This window comes from Saccostrea echinata, unplaced genomic scaffold, assembly GCF_033153115.1.
Source record: "Saccostrea echinata isolate AGI-Se365-2 ecotype Australia unplaced genomic scaffold, CSIRO_AGI_Sech_v1 ptg000002l, whole genome shotgun sequence".
Lineage (NCBI taxonomy): Eukaryota > Metazoa > Mollusca > Bivalvia > Ostreida > Ostreidae > Saccostrea > Saccostrea echinata.
Window position 1 is genome coordinate 29,609,915 of NW_026889751.1, and position 18,363 is coordinate 29,628,277.

General features: G+C 33.6%; 1 protein-coding gene across 4 annotated transcripts in view; it reads right to left on the minus strand.

The window, feature by feature from the left end:
- The window catches only part of LOC133176841 (glucosamine 6-phosphate N-acetyltransferase-like), a 28,847-nt gene extending 11,009 nt beyond the window's left edge, over positions 1 to 17,838 (minus strand). For 2 of the 4 annotated variants that reach the window (XM_061311922.1, XM_061311909.1), the window contains exons 1-4: positions 17,759 to 17,779; positions 16,923 to 16,985; positions 14,275 to 14,333; positions 1,166 to 1,327 (exon numbers count right to left, since the gene is read on the minus strand). In XM_061311922.1, coding sequence (XP_061167906.1) covers positions 1,166 to 1,198 — 33 coding nt within the window. In that variant the 5' untranslated portion in view covers positions 1,199 to 1,327; positions 14,275 to 14,333; positions 16,923 to 16,985; positions 17,759 to 17,779. Of the gene's footprint in view, positions 1 to 1,165; positions 1,328 to 14,274; positions 14,334 to 16,922; positions 16,986 to 17,758 lie in introns of those variants that run through there. The other 2 variants (XM_061311918.1, XM_061311913.1) reach the window with 2 other exon arrangements.
- Positions 17,839 to 18,363: the final 525 nt, after the last annotated feature.

Below are 18,363 nucleotides of genomic sequence, written 5' to 3' on the forward strand. Positions count from 1 at the left end.
CCAATGGACAAAGAGGAAGTAATATAGAACAGATGAACGGACGGACAGAAGGATTGATTTCTTTTGGGCACTTGAAGTGTAGAGGTGCGGTGAGTTTGAACCAGTTTTCTAAGGTAAAAAAGCCTTTATATCGAAAATCTTTGCCTGGAGTATATTTTATCTAAAATTTATCCTTCCTAACTCGAACATCACCAAATAGAGTGCACCTGGATAGAGAATGTTGAGTGATATTGAGCAATTTTTTTTAAATCAGTAGGTCATATCAAAGATTTTGTGTAAACTCCTTGTCGGGATCATATTTTCTCTCCGCTAGACTCAGTTTAGTTCAACTCTCACCCATAGAGTGCCTATTGGTGTGCAGTGACCTCGAACCAATTTTCAAATAAAATAAGGCAAAACAAAAAAAAAAATAAGTTAAAACAAAAACTTTCAGAAAAAAATCTTTGACTGGGACATATTTTCTCTCCCTTTAGCCCTTCCTGGCTCAAACTTCATCCATGAAGTGCTTGGGGGAGAGAGTGTGGGTGAGCTTGAGTCAAGCTTCTAGATCAGTGGTCAAAGTCCTATCTAATATTCTATAAAGTTCTCGTTTGCAGCATATTTTAAAATCTCTTTCATTATTATGTCTTTTGCCGTTTGAGACGGTCACCATCTCAACGATGTATATTAGTATTGTACGATTGATCTTACACATATGCTATGGGGTGTAATTGAGTAAATTCGAATTGTTTTACAATTGTATACGTTTATTTATCAATCAAAGGCCTTCCTCAGTGTTTCAGACGTATCGCTAGTTTTGTAAATCTTTGACAAAAAATATCTACAATAGTTTATCCTTTTTTTAAAGCACTCATTTTGAACATTAGCAATCGGCCAAAGATAATCATGAAAACTGCATATTAAATAAGAAAGTAAGTATTGCATTTGACAAAAACTGATATCGAACTATAAATAATTCATTTTTTAAATATCAAAATAATATTTTACGAGAAAATTCTCAATAATTTCTGGGAACACTTTATGATAATAAAAATAAAACTTATCACACAATTTTGCCATCGACAACTTTTTCTATAAAGGCCAGTATAAAAAACATTTTCCTTGAGGGAAGGGGATACGACCTATCAGAATTATGACAAGTGCAAAAAAGAGTCATCAAACTTACATTTGAGGGATTACAACCGTTAGCTTTCTTCATTGTGTGTTGTTTTCTGTTGTATTATGAGGGGTCGCAGCTGTAAGTTATTTTGGTTTCAATTGAAAAGTGTACATGCTGGTAAAATTATTGAGAAAGAGGCATATGTCCCTCCCTCCTTTTTCTACGGGCCTGTAATAAAAAAAGAATATACTGGAAAATTCTAGGGGACACGCCTCTGCCCGAACACACGGTTCATACGAGCCTGTTATAAATAAAACAAAGCTGTTTAAGTTAATTAAATTGATAATAAATTAATTAATACCGTAGACATCCTTATCCAGCTTAAACTTCACACAGATTGTATCGATTGTTGAGGCACTAATTTCTATTCAGTTCGCTACCGAGATCTATTAGGTTTGAGTTGTTCATTCCAATTTATGTAGGCACATCAATTACCTACCAGTCCCTCCTATACAAACCTATTTATTTTTGCTACAAGGAAGGTTAGGAAAATATAGAAGTCTTAAATGTCAGAAGCAAGCTCGTAAAAACAATTTTAGTCGGAGAGTGGGGGGTGATAACCAAACATTTGCAGTTTGGATGGGCACTACCAAGCAAAATGCCTTGATAAGCGGAAAAAGGGTCATCAGATGTAATTATTGAGAGGACACATCCATAAAGTAGCTTTTTTCCTATAGCATACTATATTGGCAAAATTATTGAGGGGGCTCGTCCCGTCCCTTACGGCCAGATGCTCTAAACACGAAATGTTTGACCTGGATGGTTTGTTCACCCTCGCTATATACTCTTTGTATTTTCATATTGTACACAGGGAAATACATTTGATGTCGTATTGAATCATTTATTAATTTGATATTTTTATATAGAACTGTTTAAGACATTGTGGACAGATTGCTTACAATTACTGACAAAATAGTTCAGATGGCACATCTTTGTGAAGTTGGATGCTGACAATCATAAAAGGTCAAACATATAAATGATCTAATACTTTGTAGTTTTAAGATCAACAGTCACGGTCATTACTTTGAAGATTGTATTAGATACACCTCATTTTTTTGTCAATAAGCAGGGAATAGATTTTTCCTGCCCTTCTGTCTGTCTATAAATCTGTCTGTCTACCATTCTTTCGGTAACTTTATGTTGAAATTGTACAACTTATTTTCAAGATAACGTATAATTCTCTGTGACCTAAAGAAGATCTCTATTGATTTTGAGGATAAAAGTTAAAAGATGAAACATAAAGAACTAGCAGTCCATGGAACTAGAAGTCCATTATAACAATACGAATTGGGAGCAAAGTAAACACGGACCTCTAAAACATAAGAGATTTGATCAGGTGCCATGAAGGAGTAAGCATCCCCTGCCGACCGGTCACACCTACCGTGTCTCCTTGTCATGATCGGGTAAAAAAATCCGTAGACATTTAAGTTTGAAAAAATCGAACGTCAGTTAACATTCGACTTAACGACAAGTTGTATTTGCAAACAAGGTCATTATATCGACCACAATATTTGCGAAATTTTTGACTTAAAACGAGACTGTTCATATCCTTGTATAATAAATTTATTTATCAATACCCTGCCTGGTTTTAGAAATTGTTCGTACGCAGAACATGCCCCTGCGTATCAAATCAACTTGGAGACATAAACTCCATATGCAGGTAATAATGGTATATTGCTACATAAATGTGGAAAGGTGAAGTCAACACATTTATCATAAAAAGTTTAGTTGATAGTTTGCCATTAATTTCTTTTTCTAGTAAAAATTCCAAATATGACACAGATGTATCAGTCTCTGTGGTGTCTTTTATCTCGAGTTCAAACGGATGTATCAACGGAGGAATGAAAATCGTCGATATATCTAAATGTTGAATTGAAGGCTACAACAAGAGACTTTTTCTTTTCATGTTGAACGTTTTTTTAAATAAATTCTGCTTTATATGAATACAAAAAACAGGTCTGCTAATAACGATTAGTACTCAAGGAATTCTATAATATTGTTGGAGACCTGAACTAAAAACACTACATAGATACTGTCAATCAGAAACTCGAGCATTTTTTTTAAACTTTGTTGTACTTGTGTTAAGAATCAGAATGTTTTTTAAACAAAATGATTTTGCAGATGACCAATGACAAGGTAGGTAAATTTACGAGTTCCATTTTTATCGAAAAAGCAGTTGTCTATGATGTCAAGAAAGTCTTTGATTTATGATGAGGATTGGTTCTATAGTGTTGCAAAGTCGCATTGATGCTATTGATTTTGGAAAAAAATTTTGTGATTTCAATTTTTTAAAAGATCCTTGAAGTTTTTAAGTAACCACATCTGATTAACATCACTTCTCGAATATGTTGTTAGACAGTACTCCTGCAGTTTCTCCTTCACTGCTACCTTTTTGGTTAGGAGTAAAGAAAGAAGCTTGGTAGAACAATTACTAGAACCCGCTATGTTTCTTTGTTTGTAAGGATTTTATATAGTTTAGGTATCCAGTATATCTATAGTAATTCAAATTCAATTTGACTGTTGGGAATATTAAAAATATTTAAAACTGACATATATGATTTCGAAGAATTTCCTTTTGGGAAAGGGAATTTTGAGTATAAGTTGGATTACCACTTGCAGAATTAAATGCGAGTTCCTCTAAAATACAATTATGATAATGAACCTTACAAACAAAGACAATGTTGTTACGAGCTTTGTCAGCTGGGACCTGTACATATTGATTGTGTAATCAATCTTATTGTATTGATCGTGTAATACATCTCATTCTATACCGAAATAGTAAATGATGTGGCTCAAATTAAGTTCTAAATTAAGTTCTAATCAAGTACACCGAGTCTTTTATCGTCTTGTTAAAAAAATTATTTGCTCGTAACGCAATCAATATGATATTTTTGAAGCAATGGTACGGAAATAAAATTGTCATTTGATTGACTTCTAAAATTTCATCCTGTTGCTTTAGCGGCCATGATTTTTTAAAGCTAATTCGTCTAATGGAGGGACCATTAATTATTTGATGCAGGAAAAAAAATGCAAAATTGTTATATCACTCTTTGAAATAGAGGCCAGTCCAACAGAGCGAACTTTCGCTAGCGCCTGCCAGAATTCCTTATCCCTTCAACAGAAATGTTCACGAGCTCTCGCGAACGTTCGCTCTGTTGAATGCGCCTCTGGTAATACCACCAATTCAAAACGAGTAGCTAGGTGGTATCACCTTTTCAAATGAGTGATATCACATTTTCTTTTTTTTAAAGATTGTATCACTTATTCGTATGATATCACTGATTTGTAAGAGGTGATATCATCTATTTCTTTCACAATAAGCAATATCTCCCATTCAAGAAGGTGATATCATAGGCTCTGGATGAGTGTGTTTTATATAGTGCTTTGACAGCATATGATTATGACTTTTCTATTCTTGGGAAGATCCTTACAGATTTTCTTGTTTATTCCAAATGTAAACATGACCTCCTGTGGCCCCGTTCCACTTAAGTAAGACGTAAGGTTTTCCATTCCTAATAGGACCTTTTTCTCTATCCTTAAATATCCATCACGTATATAATACTCTGATATTAATTCAAAGTAATTTACAGCAGTTTCAAAAATTAATTAACTAAGCAGTAATTAATTAACAGAAATTGCATTGAAGTCTATGGAGACAAGCGATTTTTTTTTTAATAAAACTGCAAATAATAAGAATATCAAGAAATACTGTGGTGGAAAGATGCATTAAATCATTAGAAATAGAATGACAATTAAAAACAGTTTTTTTACCGTATAGATTTCTTAAAATTGATTTTCATTAATTAAGAAAAAGAGGAAGATAACTCTTCAACAAAGGTCAAGGTATTAAATTAGGAAACGTTCCATTATTACATGCTTATAGTAATAAATGGGAATTAAGTCTAAATATACTGCGTATTCCACCCGTTCACATCTGTTATGTATTCAAATTCATTGAATCTGAGGCTATTAGGGATGGAATACCTTAAGCCATGATTTCCAGAAGATTTTAAACAATTTTCAATTCATATTTCTTTTTAAATTTTTACCTTTTATCTTCTGTCCCATTCAAACCATAGGAGGTATGGTTTGAATAACTTTAAAACTGATCACATTTAGGAAACAGACCGTAAGTTTTGTCTTTTCTGGACCAGTGGATTTTGAGCAGCAAAGTTTCAAATGACTTTTTTTAAAAAAATGCCTCCACTTTCAATAGAGTATGCTCTTCATTTCAAGAGAATAAAATCTCTTCACCCAAGGATACTTCACTATATATTTGATTGAAATTACTTCGGTATTTCTAGAGAAGAAGTTGTCAATCAGAAACTCAAGCATCTTTTTAATATCAATTTTGTAGTACTTGTGTTTAGAATAAGAATGTTTTTAACAAATCAGTTTTGCAGCTTTTTCAAATTATCCATTCAAGAATTTCAAGGGTACCGAGTCAAGTTTAGAGATGAAGGCCTATAATTATTTAATGACGCAAGGTAAAATTGAATCAAATTAGACATCGTGTTTATTTGGTCTGTTTCTAACAAAACTAGTCATCTGCTGACTGTATGATACGATATGATACATTGCTAATATCCAGAAGGAGAATCCGAGGGGCACCAACCGTTCTATCAGAGCCTGTGCCCCTTATAGACTCTGCAGACTGACATCTTTTTATACTGGGCGCCGTTCAGCCAATATGGAATCGTCTATCAATTCAATATACCTAGTAGAATTTAAACCGAGAGACAAGTATCCTCGAAGACATTGTCCACCAACAGAGATACATACTCGGTGGTTAAAATGAAAAAACAAGCTTAAGTTCTAATGATATTTTGTTGTTAAATATTAATTTTCGTTAATAAACTGTAACTTGAATTCGTTAACCAAAGTTTAGTGTTGATAAACCCATTGATTCATTAATCGTGAAGCTATATTTAGCAGATAACCTTTCTTTACGTTAACTTGAGTTTTTAGCCAGATATAGTTTTCTAATCGTGAAACTCCATTTATCAAATAAACAAAGTTTCGCACTTGCATTAAATTCTTTTCACCCTTAAGATTACAGTTGAGAAACATATCGAGGCCCAAATTATGATTAAGAGATGTTAAGTATAGATTAACGTCGTTAACTATAATTTCGCTTTGTTTATCAATTGTAAAACTATGTTAAGGATATACGCAACGTAATTTGAACTTTATTGTCTTTTTCCCTGGAGTTGAAGAGTTCCAAAATTTAAAGAAACTGTGTTCTACATATTAATGTCTATATATGCTGTTGTACACTTCTTCTAAAACAAGTTTGGATAAACAAAACATCAAGAATATATGTTTAGTAATTTTTGTATATTTTTCTTTGAATTATACAATGATTTTCATCAATTGATATATTTTCAAAACCCCTGGTAATGCATGCTGATTTTTTTGTCTATGAACATCTGATGGCACTATAATCTTAAATTAAGAATATCTTAAAAAATTATCAGTTGGTAAAGTACGTTGCGTATGTCCTTGAGCTCATTTTTGTGAATATGTTGTGTCATAGTTTCCTGTTGTTTGTGAATGCCACAAATTCTCATATACTGTAAAATTAAATATTTTCGTGATGCCATATTTTCGTGGTTTAAGGAAAAATATTGATTCGTTGGGATTTAATTTCGTGGATGAAAAATTGATGAGTAGTTATGCATATAAAATGTTAAATATATTATCACTGTCATATTCGCAGTGGTATTCACTGTAGAAATAACTTGTTCAACATAAAGTCAGTAACAATGACTTGTGTTTCAAAGGATTCGAAATTAACAAAATCATGTTATTGAAAACAAGAAGTTTTTGTGAAACACTGATGACCCCGTATGGTAGCTTATGGCGAAGGTTGAAGTTTCTCAAATGCAAGTCAAACTCCAGTTCAAGAGATCAAATATGTTGGTACCCAAAAAGGTCTTGTCTCGAGGAATATAACTGTGAAATATGAAAGCCCTAGCACTGACTGTTGAAAAGTTGTGGCAAAGGTTAAAGTTTTTAAAAGTAAGTAAAACGGCAAGGTCAGGGTCAAATGGTGCCCAAGGGAAGGTTTTGTCACAAAAAGTGATACACGTGATCGTGAAATGTGAAAGCCCTAGAACCAAACGTTCAAATGTTATTGCCAATGATTAAAATTTTCAAAAGTAGGTCAAACTCCAAAGTCAAGGTCAATGCCAAAATTGTTGGTATCCAAAGGAAGGTCTTGTCACAAGGAATATACATGTGAAGTATGAAAGCCCTAACACCAACTGTTCAAAAGTTATGGCCCAGGTTAAAGTTTTTCAAAAGTAGGCCAAACTCCAAGGTCAAAGGGTCAAAGTTGTTGGTATCTATAGGAAGGTATTGTCACAAGGAATGCATATCTGAAGTATGAAAGCCCTAAAACCAACTGCTCAAAAGTTATGGCCAAGGTTAAAGTTCTTCAAAATTAAGTCAACTCCAAGGTTGAGGTCAAAGGGTCAAAGTTGTTGGTATCGAAAGGAAGTCTTGTCACAGGGAATGCATATGTGAAGTATGAAAGCCCTAACACCAACTGTTTAAAAGTTATGGCCAAGGTTAAAGGTTTTCAAAATTAAAGTAGGTCATACTCCAAGGTCAAGGTCAAAGGGTCAAAGTTGTTGGTATCCAAAGGAAGGTCTTGTCACAAGAAATACACAAATGAAGTATGAAAGCCCTATCTCAAACTGTTCAAAAGTTAGGGCCAAGGTTAAATTTTTTTCAACAGTAGGTCAAACTCCAAGGTCAAAGGGTCAAAGTTGTTAGTATCCAAAGGAATTTCTTATCACAGAAAATATACATGTGAAGTTTGAAAGCCCAAGCACCAACTGTTCAAAATTTATGGCCAAGGTTAAAGTTTCATAAAATTTTGCAAAAGTGAGTCAAACTCCAAGGTCAAAAGGTCAAATATGATGGTACCCAAAAAAGGTCTGGACACAAAAATGTACATGTGAAATATGAAAGCCATAGCTCCAACCAATCAAAAGTTATTGGCAAGGTTAAAGGTTTTACGGACAGACAGACAGATTACGGGGGCATAAAAAATAATAAACTTTATATACTGTTTCATATTACATTGATGATGTACATCAGGGGGTCGATCATGAGCCATTCCAACTTCACTATACATAGGGATGTTTATAAACATTGTATTTTCAAAGAATTGTCCTTTCCCTTACCAAAATTTACCATAATAGTCAACTGTAGTTAACTAGCTAACTACGGTTTACTATAGTAAAGACTTTGATACTTTGATTTACTATGGAAGTTTACAAAAGAATTTTTTTCCGATAAAGCATTTATATCTCTTAAATACCATTCCCAATATGTAAATTTTTGGGAAGAACATGTGAATATACAAGTAATATTTTCATTTTACATATAATATTTAGCGAAAATAAAACTTGAAATTCAAGTAAAAATTAATTTAATATACTATGGCAAAACTTTTATTTACTATTATATAAACGTTGATGCTATAGTAAACTACTAGAGTATTTTTTGTTAGGATTTATTATACTTTGACCCTTAATATGACCACACCCTCGACCTGGGGGTCATTAAATCTTCACTACATGTCACTGCATTCGAAAGTTTGTGTATTCATTTTACTTATTTTATCTTTTTTTAATTTTGAGAAGATTTTTCCCTTATATTATATACGTATGTAAACCTTGCCTCCTCTGGCCCATCTTTCAAGCCTTAAGGACATGATTTCAACAAACTTGAATTTACAGTACATGGGAATGCTTGCATTTCTAGTGACTAATTTTAGCCCTGCTCTTTGTGATTTTTAATTTAAATTTCTGTTAAAATTTTACCCTCTTATATAAAATTACTTTGGCCCCACTCTAGCCATAGGAACCATAACTTTAAATCTGATTTTATTATGGTAGCTTTCACACATATACTTAAGCTTTGTCTTTTCTGATCCAGGCAAGTGGTTCTTGACCAGCAAATTTATAAATATAAACATCATCAATTTTTTTCTTAATTTTCAAGAGATGTGTTCTTCATTTGAAGAAACTTGAAACCCCTTCACTCAAGGATACTTTACTACTCATTTGGTGGAAAATATTCCAGTGGTTCTGGAAAAGAAGTTGAATATGTGAACAGAATGTGAACAATGATGGAGAATGTATGATGGACGATCAGAAAAAAAAATCAGGTGCCTTGGGTGAGCTAATTAAAATGTATGTATAGAGTATTTGATTACTTCAATCTAACTGAAATTAGATTCTTCTATCTATTCACATAGATCAGTTCACTTTTTTGTATTAATATACATGAGGGGATACAAGGATGTAGTTTTGATCAGAGTGATAGATTATTTTCCAACGTTTCACACCTTAAGAGGCTCGGGACGATTATGAATATTAACATACAAACATTGTAAAAACAAAAAAACTCATAACATGCTACGAATGATGATTCTATTTCCTCTTCTACATACATAACTACCTGACACATATTCTATAAAATCTTTCTCTTTCAGCAATAAAAGGAAAGAATCAAAATCTGCTATAAAGCAAGCATACTTGGATTTGAATTCCTCTTCCTTAATAAAAACCATCGTAACAACCGTCAATACTGTTAATTTATGAGTATTTATTTATTTATTGTCATTTATTGAATTTTATGGCGAATTAAGATTTACCAGTTAACTAATGATACGTGAAATAATATTTAAATGCACTTTTTCAGGATAATATATATTCACACTTACACACAAAATGAGTTGTTCATTTTTAGATACAGAACAATGAAATCTCAATCTTTCTTGAGTAGCATTTTTGCAAATTAAAAGTACACTGCAACTGTTTCACATGGAAAAATAACGTGAAGAGATAGGTAACTGAAAGTATTGTAATATGAAGTCTATTTCTAATATCTACTAAGATAAATGTTAAAAATAATAAACAGAAATGACAGTGATTCATGACTTGCTTCATGATGGAGGTCAGTAAAAGTTTGATTATCATAGAAAGTTAATAATTACCTAATATTTTAGAAATTTAATACTTGCATCAATTACAATCAAAATAGGTCTAAAAATCTATATCAATTCAGGCATCCATTTTTTTGTTTGTATCATCTGTGCTTAAATACGAATCGGAACCATTTTGCACTTAGCAATAAGAAAAGTTTACATAAGCAAAGAATGGTTACAAAATTCACGAAGAAGTAATGTCATTTTTAAAAAAAAAATGCATAAAAAATTACTTCAGCTATACCTTAAATCTTTGTATGTATAGGACAAAATATATTGGTTAACATTTATTTTTTATAAATAGATTTTAATGAAAAATTCATTTTTCAAGATTTTTTTTAATGTCAGCCTTCCGTATTTAAATTAAACATCGAATGGTTTATTTGAAAATTCGATGAATTAGATTTAAGTCTCCACAGTTTGTCTGATGTCTGAAAAAATAGTAATTAAGATACTAGTAAGCAAATTTGTATGCATTTCTTGTTTGAAATACTTCCGCAAGAACAAACTGTTCCCAAGGAAACTCCTTTAAAACTTAACAACCCATATTGTCGCCCCCGTGACGCAGTGGTAAGAGCATTTGTTCTAGAGTCGAAATGCAATGAGTTGATCCGCGGGTTCGAATCCACTGTGCCACGTGGAGACCAGTCCTTTGGATGAGACCGTTTAAACCGAGGTCCCGTGTCGCAGTAGGTGCTGGCACTCCACCGGTAAGTGGCGGCGTCTCAGTATGAGTGAAAAATTCTCGAGGGGACGTTAAACAACCAAACAAACAAAGTAACTTATGTTAGGTTGTATGAAATATGTGGAGATAACGAACAGTATTCAAAAGTCCATTAAACATTACAATATAGGGGCAAAGCAAACACGGACCTCTAAGACATCAGAGGTGGGATTAGGTGTCATGGAGGTGTGAGCATCATGCATATACAATAGTTTATAAGTATGAAGGGAATATTAAACACATATTCTAAAGATATTCCTTATGTCACTACGGAATCCAGACACTTAGGAGCGTTCTTCCTGAAACATGTTAAGTACCCATAATTTAATCACAAACACAGAGCATCGAAAGTAGAGATACAATACATGTACTATAAGTCACCAAAAATACTTAACCGCATAAGACGTTTTCTAAATGCCCTGTACTTATATTTAAAAAAAAAAAAAAAGATGCATTAGAAAGTAGTGAGGAAGAAGGTTTTTTTTTTAACTTGCTTTGTCACACTGAAGTCGAAATATTCCAAAATTCATTTTTACAACAATACTGATATGTAGATTTCTCATCCACATGATAGAAGCAAAATCCGCTTTTTTCTAGTGATATGATATATTCATTATCACCATCTATATATAACGGAGGCGGATCCAGAGAAGAGATCTATACAATACATTCAAGAAATTCTTCCCATAACTTCAGACCTTCGACCTATTTGGGGACATGTCGCCGTAACATGCAGGTATGCTCTTCATCCTTGAAGTATCCGAATTTGGAATAAAATAGAACAATTTTCTCGTGGCACTCAAGAGACACCTCATAACAGCCAAACTTCTTACTCAGTAGTAGCGTTAAAGCATCTACCAATCTGGCGAAAAAAATGGGTGCAAATTGCCGGTGAAAAAGAGGTTTATTTTAACAGACATGTACATATTCAGGGCTTTGGTCATCTACAATTTGGCCGCTGAAAATTAAAATGATACTTTTTCCCTAGCTAAATATATACATTTTCACATTAGTAATTACTAAGTCATTACACCCCCACCCCACCCCCAAATATAACATATATTTGGATATATATATGAAAACAAAAATATAGTTTGACATCAAACACCAAAATCAAATATGTATGAGTTTTAAACTTGTTATGCATAATGATTTCCCTTAAAATCCCGAAAATTCGCTAATTTTTCCACATGAAACAGCTCTAGCTGCCCAAGTACCAAAGGTAGTATAAGAGTCCTGAATTATACAATTCACAACTTAGTAATAGGCAAATTAGCATCTTCTTTGGCACAAAATGCTTCAAAAAACTTTGGTTCAGGTGAGCTTCTATTGATTCATTAACTGGATATCGCTACGAAATGTACAACACTCTGTCTGAGATAATTTGCTTTTACCATGACAACTATGCTTTCTAGTTCCTGTACTATAAATGCTGGTATAATTATATCAAGATTTCCTATCGCAACACCTTTTTTTTAATTTACAGCTTTCCTAACTGTTTTCCTTAGTATGAGCTATGCACAATCATATTTTCTATTCTTCCTCTCTGCAAAGAAGGAATGACGTAAATAAACTCCAGGATTCGTTTGCATAAAAATTCTAAGAATTTTCTTAAGTATTTGCTTAAATTTCTTAAGCATATTCTTAGCTGAGTAACATGCTTAATTTCCGTTGCATAAAAATTCTAAGCAACATGCTTAGCGATTCTTAGCTAAGCATATCGCAATCTGCTGCCATGTACACTGTTGCCATGTCAATAAAGTCACTTCTTCTTTCACTTAAATGTAAACAAACACATGTCATGACGAAGAAGCAAAGAAATAATATGATGAAAAATATCATTCAAATTTATTCAATGCTTCACCTTCCTGTTATAACTATTTTTTTATATTTTGATCGATTTAATTGATCAAAATATTTCATTTGATATCGATGACATGTTTATATTATCATCTACTCAGACAAAAAGAGAGAGAGAAAAACAATGAACAAACTGTAGGATGTAGAAAAAATTGGCATTATCATCTACTCAGACAGAGAGAGAGAGAGAGAGAAACAATGAACAAACTGTAGGATGTAGAGAAAAATTGGCATAATTAAGAGGGAGAGCGAATCAAATTAATTTTGAAATTTAAATTATTTTTTATAGAATTAGAGGACATGGTAAACACTTTTTCCACGATGAATTTAGGTTTAGTTTCGAATTTGTGTATGTAATCTCGTGTAATATTTGGCACGTTTTCTGAACACAGTCATTAAATCTCTCTCTCTCTCTCTCTCTCTCTCTCTCTCTCTCTCTCTCTCTCTCTCTCACGTTACTTAAATTAATCCACGATTGAGGTGTCGATTGAATGATTGTATAAATTATGTGTAATATGGGATACATGTAAATCATATTCTTCTGAAAATGTAATAATAATCAACATAACTAGAAGTACATCGCACTGGTGAACTCAAAAAGGGCTTTTCCAACTACACTGCATTGTCACAGGTGCTGGACGTTGACAAAACTACGCAACAATCAAATGACGTCAAATTTTTAACTGTTTTGATAATAAATCGCTTGCATCTTGTAGAGTATATAAATGCCATATAATAAAGTAGATACATGCAGAATGTAATTGATTTCATTGATTTAATTACCTCTTCTTATTTATATTTCATTTTTTGGTAAATTTCCTTTAATTATATTTGTTCCTCTACCTCTTTGAAATATATTAAGCAATATGCTTAAGAACTTAAGAAGGGTAAAGACCATGCTTAACTTTAAGCATATGCTGGGCATATACTGAAGAGTTGAGAAGTTTTATGCAACATGCTAAGCAAGATGCTAAGTAAAATTCCAATCTGCTAAGCAGAAAAACAGTACTTAAGTATATGCTTAAGTAATTAAGAATTTTTATGCATACGAACCCAGTAATATATAGAAAAAAATGATAAACCTTGTTCCTTCTGCCACTCAGAAGAAACAACAATAGACGTTTTATGAGAATGTGACAATGTGTAGACATTTTTACACAGTTTTAAAGTGTGTTGGTCATAAGCAAAAGGCTTACAATCTTCATTTACTGAGCAAATTTTATTCTTCTTTTTTTTTTACTGACCTTGTGGATTAAATGTAACATTTACACTATGAGATGTTCAGATTAAAAATAGAATTCATGTTGAAATTACAATATCACTTATTAAATATTTTTGAGAGATTTAAAAATATACATCATATAAAAATGTACGCAAAGAAGTTTATGACATCAATGGTATCGATAGAATCAACTCTTTTATTGAAATTTAATGCTGAGTGAAAATTTTAAAATATATAAATTATGTGCTAATATGTCAAATCTCTCTCTCTCTCTCTCTCTCTCTCTCTCTCTCTCAAACACTTACTTAATATCCTTGAGTGTACCGCGGTATATAATGCTTTGAATGGATTGTGTACTGGTGTACTAAATGAAGAATAAAAAGACGCCTTTTTTGAATTTCATAGAAATGCTATTTTATTTTAATAAATCCTATTCAGGCTAGCTGTAGGGCGTTCACCTTCGATTCTCGTTTCCAGTACTTGTCATTTTTTTTTATTTACACAGCTAGTAGCTGTTCTTTCGCCAAGCGTCCGACACTAAAAGTGAAAGTCACTAGTATTTCTGATGAGACGTTAAAAACTGAGGACCCGTGTCACGGTAGGCGCTAGCAGATGAAGACCATTCACTACTACGGCCATGAGCGCCATGCCTAGGTCAAAAGTTGAGGCATTTTACCTAAACCAATTGACGTTTCTTCATGAGTGAAAAATTTTGGAGACCTTAAACAACGTAACAAATTGTTACCAATCATCCCCTCAAAATAATGAGTGCAAAATTTTTAACCAGAAATCAGTTTATCTCTAAGAAGAATGCTCTAATTCCCTTCAGTTGAAGGAATATTTGTCTTTTTTACTTTAGAATAACAGATTGTTTGATTGTTTGTTGTTTTATGTCCATTACTAGAATTTTTTACTCATATGAGACGTCACTTAATACCGATGAAGGACTTCAAATTTAGACCTTTACTAGGCACATAGGGCCATTGAGCAGTAAGGTTCTTTATTGTGCCAACGCCTACCGTGACACGGAACCGTATTTTAGGGTCTTATCCGAAAAATCCATGACTTTCACCTCTGATGTCGGGCTCTTGGCGAGAGAACATCACTACCTATGTTTATGTCTTAGGTTTGATGCTGCGCCGGGAACGAGAATCGAAACCGGTATCTTCCGATCACGAAGCGATTGCCCTACCGCTAGAGTAACAGAATTTCAAAAGGAATAACGGAGGTATTCTTCTTACATACAAAACCACACTATAGTATAATCTTCATTTCCTTCACTAGAGCGGAGGATCCAATTACTCTGTGAGTGACTGTGTCCTCTATCACCATAGTGTAGTACATGTTTGACTGAGACTTCATTAACTGGAATCGCTCTACAATTTCACTCCATTCACTTATCATTTCTTACAACGAAATATATGGAGATAACGAACAGTATTCAAGCTCAAAAGTCCATTAAACATTACAAAATAGGTGCAGAACAAACACGGACCTCCAAAACATCAGAGGTGGGATCAGGTGCCATGGAGGAGTGAGCATCCCCTGCCGACCGGTCACACCCGCCGTGTGCTCCTTGTCATGATCAGGAAATAACGGAAAAATCCGTCGACAATTCAGTGTGTAAATAATGGCCTAACAATTAATATGAAAAACGTCAGTCAGCATTTGACTCAATGATAAATTGTATTTGCTGACAAGGTTATTGTATCGGCCATAGAACTTCCGAAATGATGACTTTAAACGAGACTGCTGATATTCTTGTTTCATCAACTTGTTTGTCAATAATTTACCTCGTTTTAGAAATTGTACATACGTAGAGCATGCTCTTGCGTATCGAATCAACTGAGAGATATAAACCCCCTATGCAGGTGATGAAGGTATATTGCTGCATAAGTAAGGGAAGTTGACGATTGAAAAGTTAGTCATCACGTTGATCATAAAGCTTGGTTGTTAGATTACCATTAACGTCTTTTTCAAGTAAAATATCCAAATATGAAACAGATGTGTCAGACTCTACAAATAGTATGAGAGCAATTAACAAATCTAACCAAGTGTCCAAAAATAAAATAAATGATATGACTAGTACTAGTTTTCAATTTTCAGGAAAAATGGCACTGTAATCATAAAAGAACCATCGACTGAAAAGTCATTAGTATTTGACAAATTCTTTAACTAATTGACTAATACTCTGACTAATTGACTAGAGGACTTTTGCGAGAAGCACTGACTTTTACAGTTGACTGCTTACTTTGACATTTAAACCTGCCTTATGTACGGAGGTACGGAATTTATAATAGAGAAGAAAACCTTAATAGTGGTTATAGGTATGGTGTTTTGGGTACTAACGTGATTTACTGGTATGCAATCAACGCAAGAGATGATAGGAGGCAGAATTACTTAACGTAAATGACCTTATTCATGAGGGGTACTCAGTAGTATCTTCTTTCAATATCATTTTGGGAGTTGAGGGTATGGTGGCTGCCGTTCTCTTCCTAGACAACGTAATATCTGCTTTGAAATGGCCCATTATTATCGTTTAATTAACTGTTAAGCCTAATATATACATCACAAAAGAGCGTCCGTATATTGTCCTAGTGTAAACGTAAGCCGTCGATTGTTAAAGTCAGCGCTTCTCGCAAACGTCCAAAACTCCGACTAACACTCTTACTAATTGACTTATACAGTAAATCTTGGTAATAAAGAAATCGCTTATTAAAAAAAGTCTCACTTAATAGGGAATTTTTACGAATCCCAGTGAAGACTTCACTGTGCATCATCTACGAATATAAGGAAGCAAAATTTGAGGTCCCAGTGACTAATTACCGAGTTTAATGTACTCTGACTAATGACTAATACTCTGACTAATATTCTAGGCCTACCAATCAGTTGTGTAATCCTTGATAATCACAGTAAGAAAAATGTTGCAGTAATTTACTTATGTGTCGATTACCTTCGAACTGTTCACGGGAAATGTCATCAACTTTTGTAAGTTGCTTTAGGAGTGAAAGGTAGCCTAGAAAAATGAAATAATGACTAAAAAGCTGTCATCACTGATAGCATGAATAAAAGACATTGTATGGTTATTCTTCCACTGACTGAATAATAGATTAAACCCTGCATATCATTACAAATCACTCTAAAAAATAGGCCCAGAAGCACCCAACCACACATAATTTGTAAATGTCTTTTTCTTACTAAAAGAACTTCATTTTTTGAAAAGATTATCAGAAGACATTTGCTGCAAATACAGTGAGTGAGATAAAAGTAAGAGGGTTGTGGCATGCCTATAGATTCAATGTGAGGGGACATAAAATAGTTATTGATTGTGTAGTGTTGAATGTACTCATACAAGAGTCATGCCTCTCTACACTATACAATAAGCCTGAATGCAGAAAAATAATACAAAATCATTCTTCATCAATTAAGAAACAAGTTCTACAACTTGCATAAATCTTTCTTGATGGGAAAAATGTAGGGAGGTCATTACTGTAGGAGAAAGCCGGACAACCTACCCACAAATCAATCCCCAAACTCTCTCAGATGCAATTAACCCTTCTGTATAGCAATCAAACTTGACTTGCATGGGTAAGAAGTACACAAGCCGTAGTTCGAATAATCCCTCTGTATAGCAATCAAAAATGATTTGCGTGCATGTATATGGGCAAGAAGTGCTCAAACCATACTTAGAATAATATATCTGTGTTTCAGGACGAGCCTTCACCACAGGACCTGGTCTATAGGACAGCATCAATTTAACGATAAAACGTAACGTTCTTTCACACTTACCAGAGTGCTTCCCTGACACAAAAAGTACAGTTGTATACATGAAATACTATCAGTATCAACTACACATAGTTCAGATTATGTAACTCTCCTTTGCGGCTGCTTTGTTTTACTGTCTGGGAATTTGATCATGCAGAGCAATTAATCCGTTCATAACAACAACCTACAATTTTTTTCCATCCTCGCAAAACTCGCCAAAGCTGGTTACATGTACTTGCGAAGAAAGTTGGTTTATAGTAATATATGAACGTATCTGACCTTTATCATAGTCGGAGATACACAGGTGTGTAAGCCCCTCCCCAAGGTCTTTCAGATTGATTTTTGGTTTGTAGCTGACAATTTTCTGATTCTCAAAATCCAGATCATGAAGGATTTGTGGATCAAATAAAAAACACTCCTCATAATCGTTCCGAAATGTTGAAAGGAGAAAAAACTAGATATCAAAGGTCACGCTTTTTACCAAAGACATAAGAGTGAAAGAGGCTTGGGAACGACAGTATTTGACGTTTGAAGTTGATCTTACACTTTTACGTATGGGCACTCTTCGTATGAGCCAGAGTCACTAGAATTAAGTTCGTGTTAAGTATTTTGCATGACTTTGACAGAAG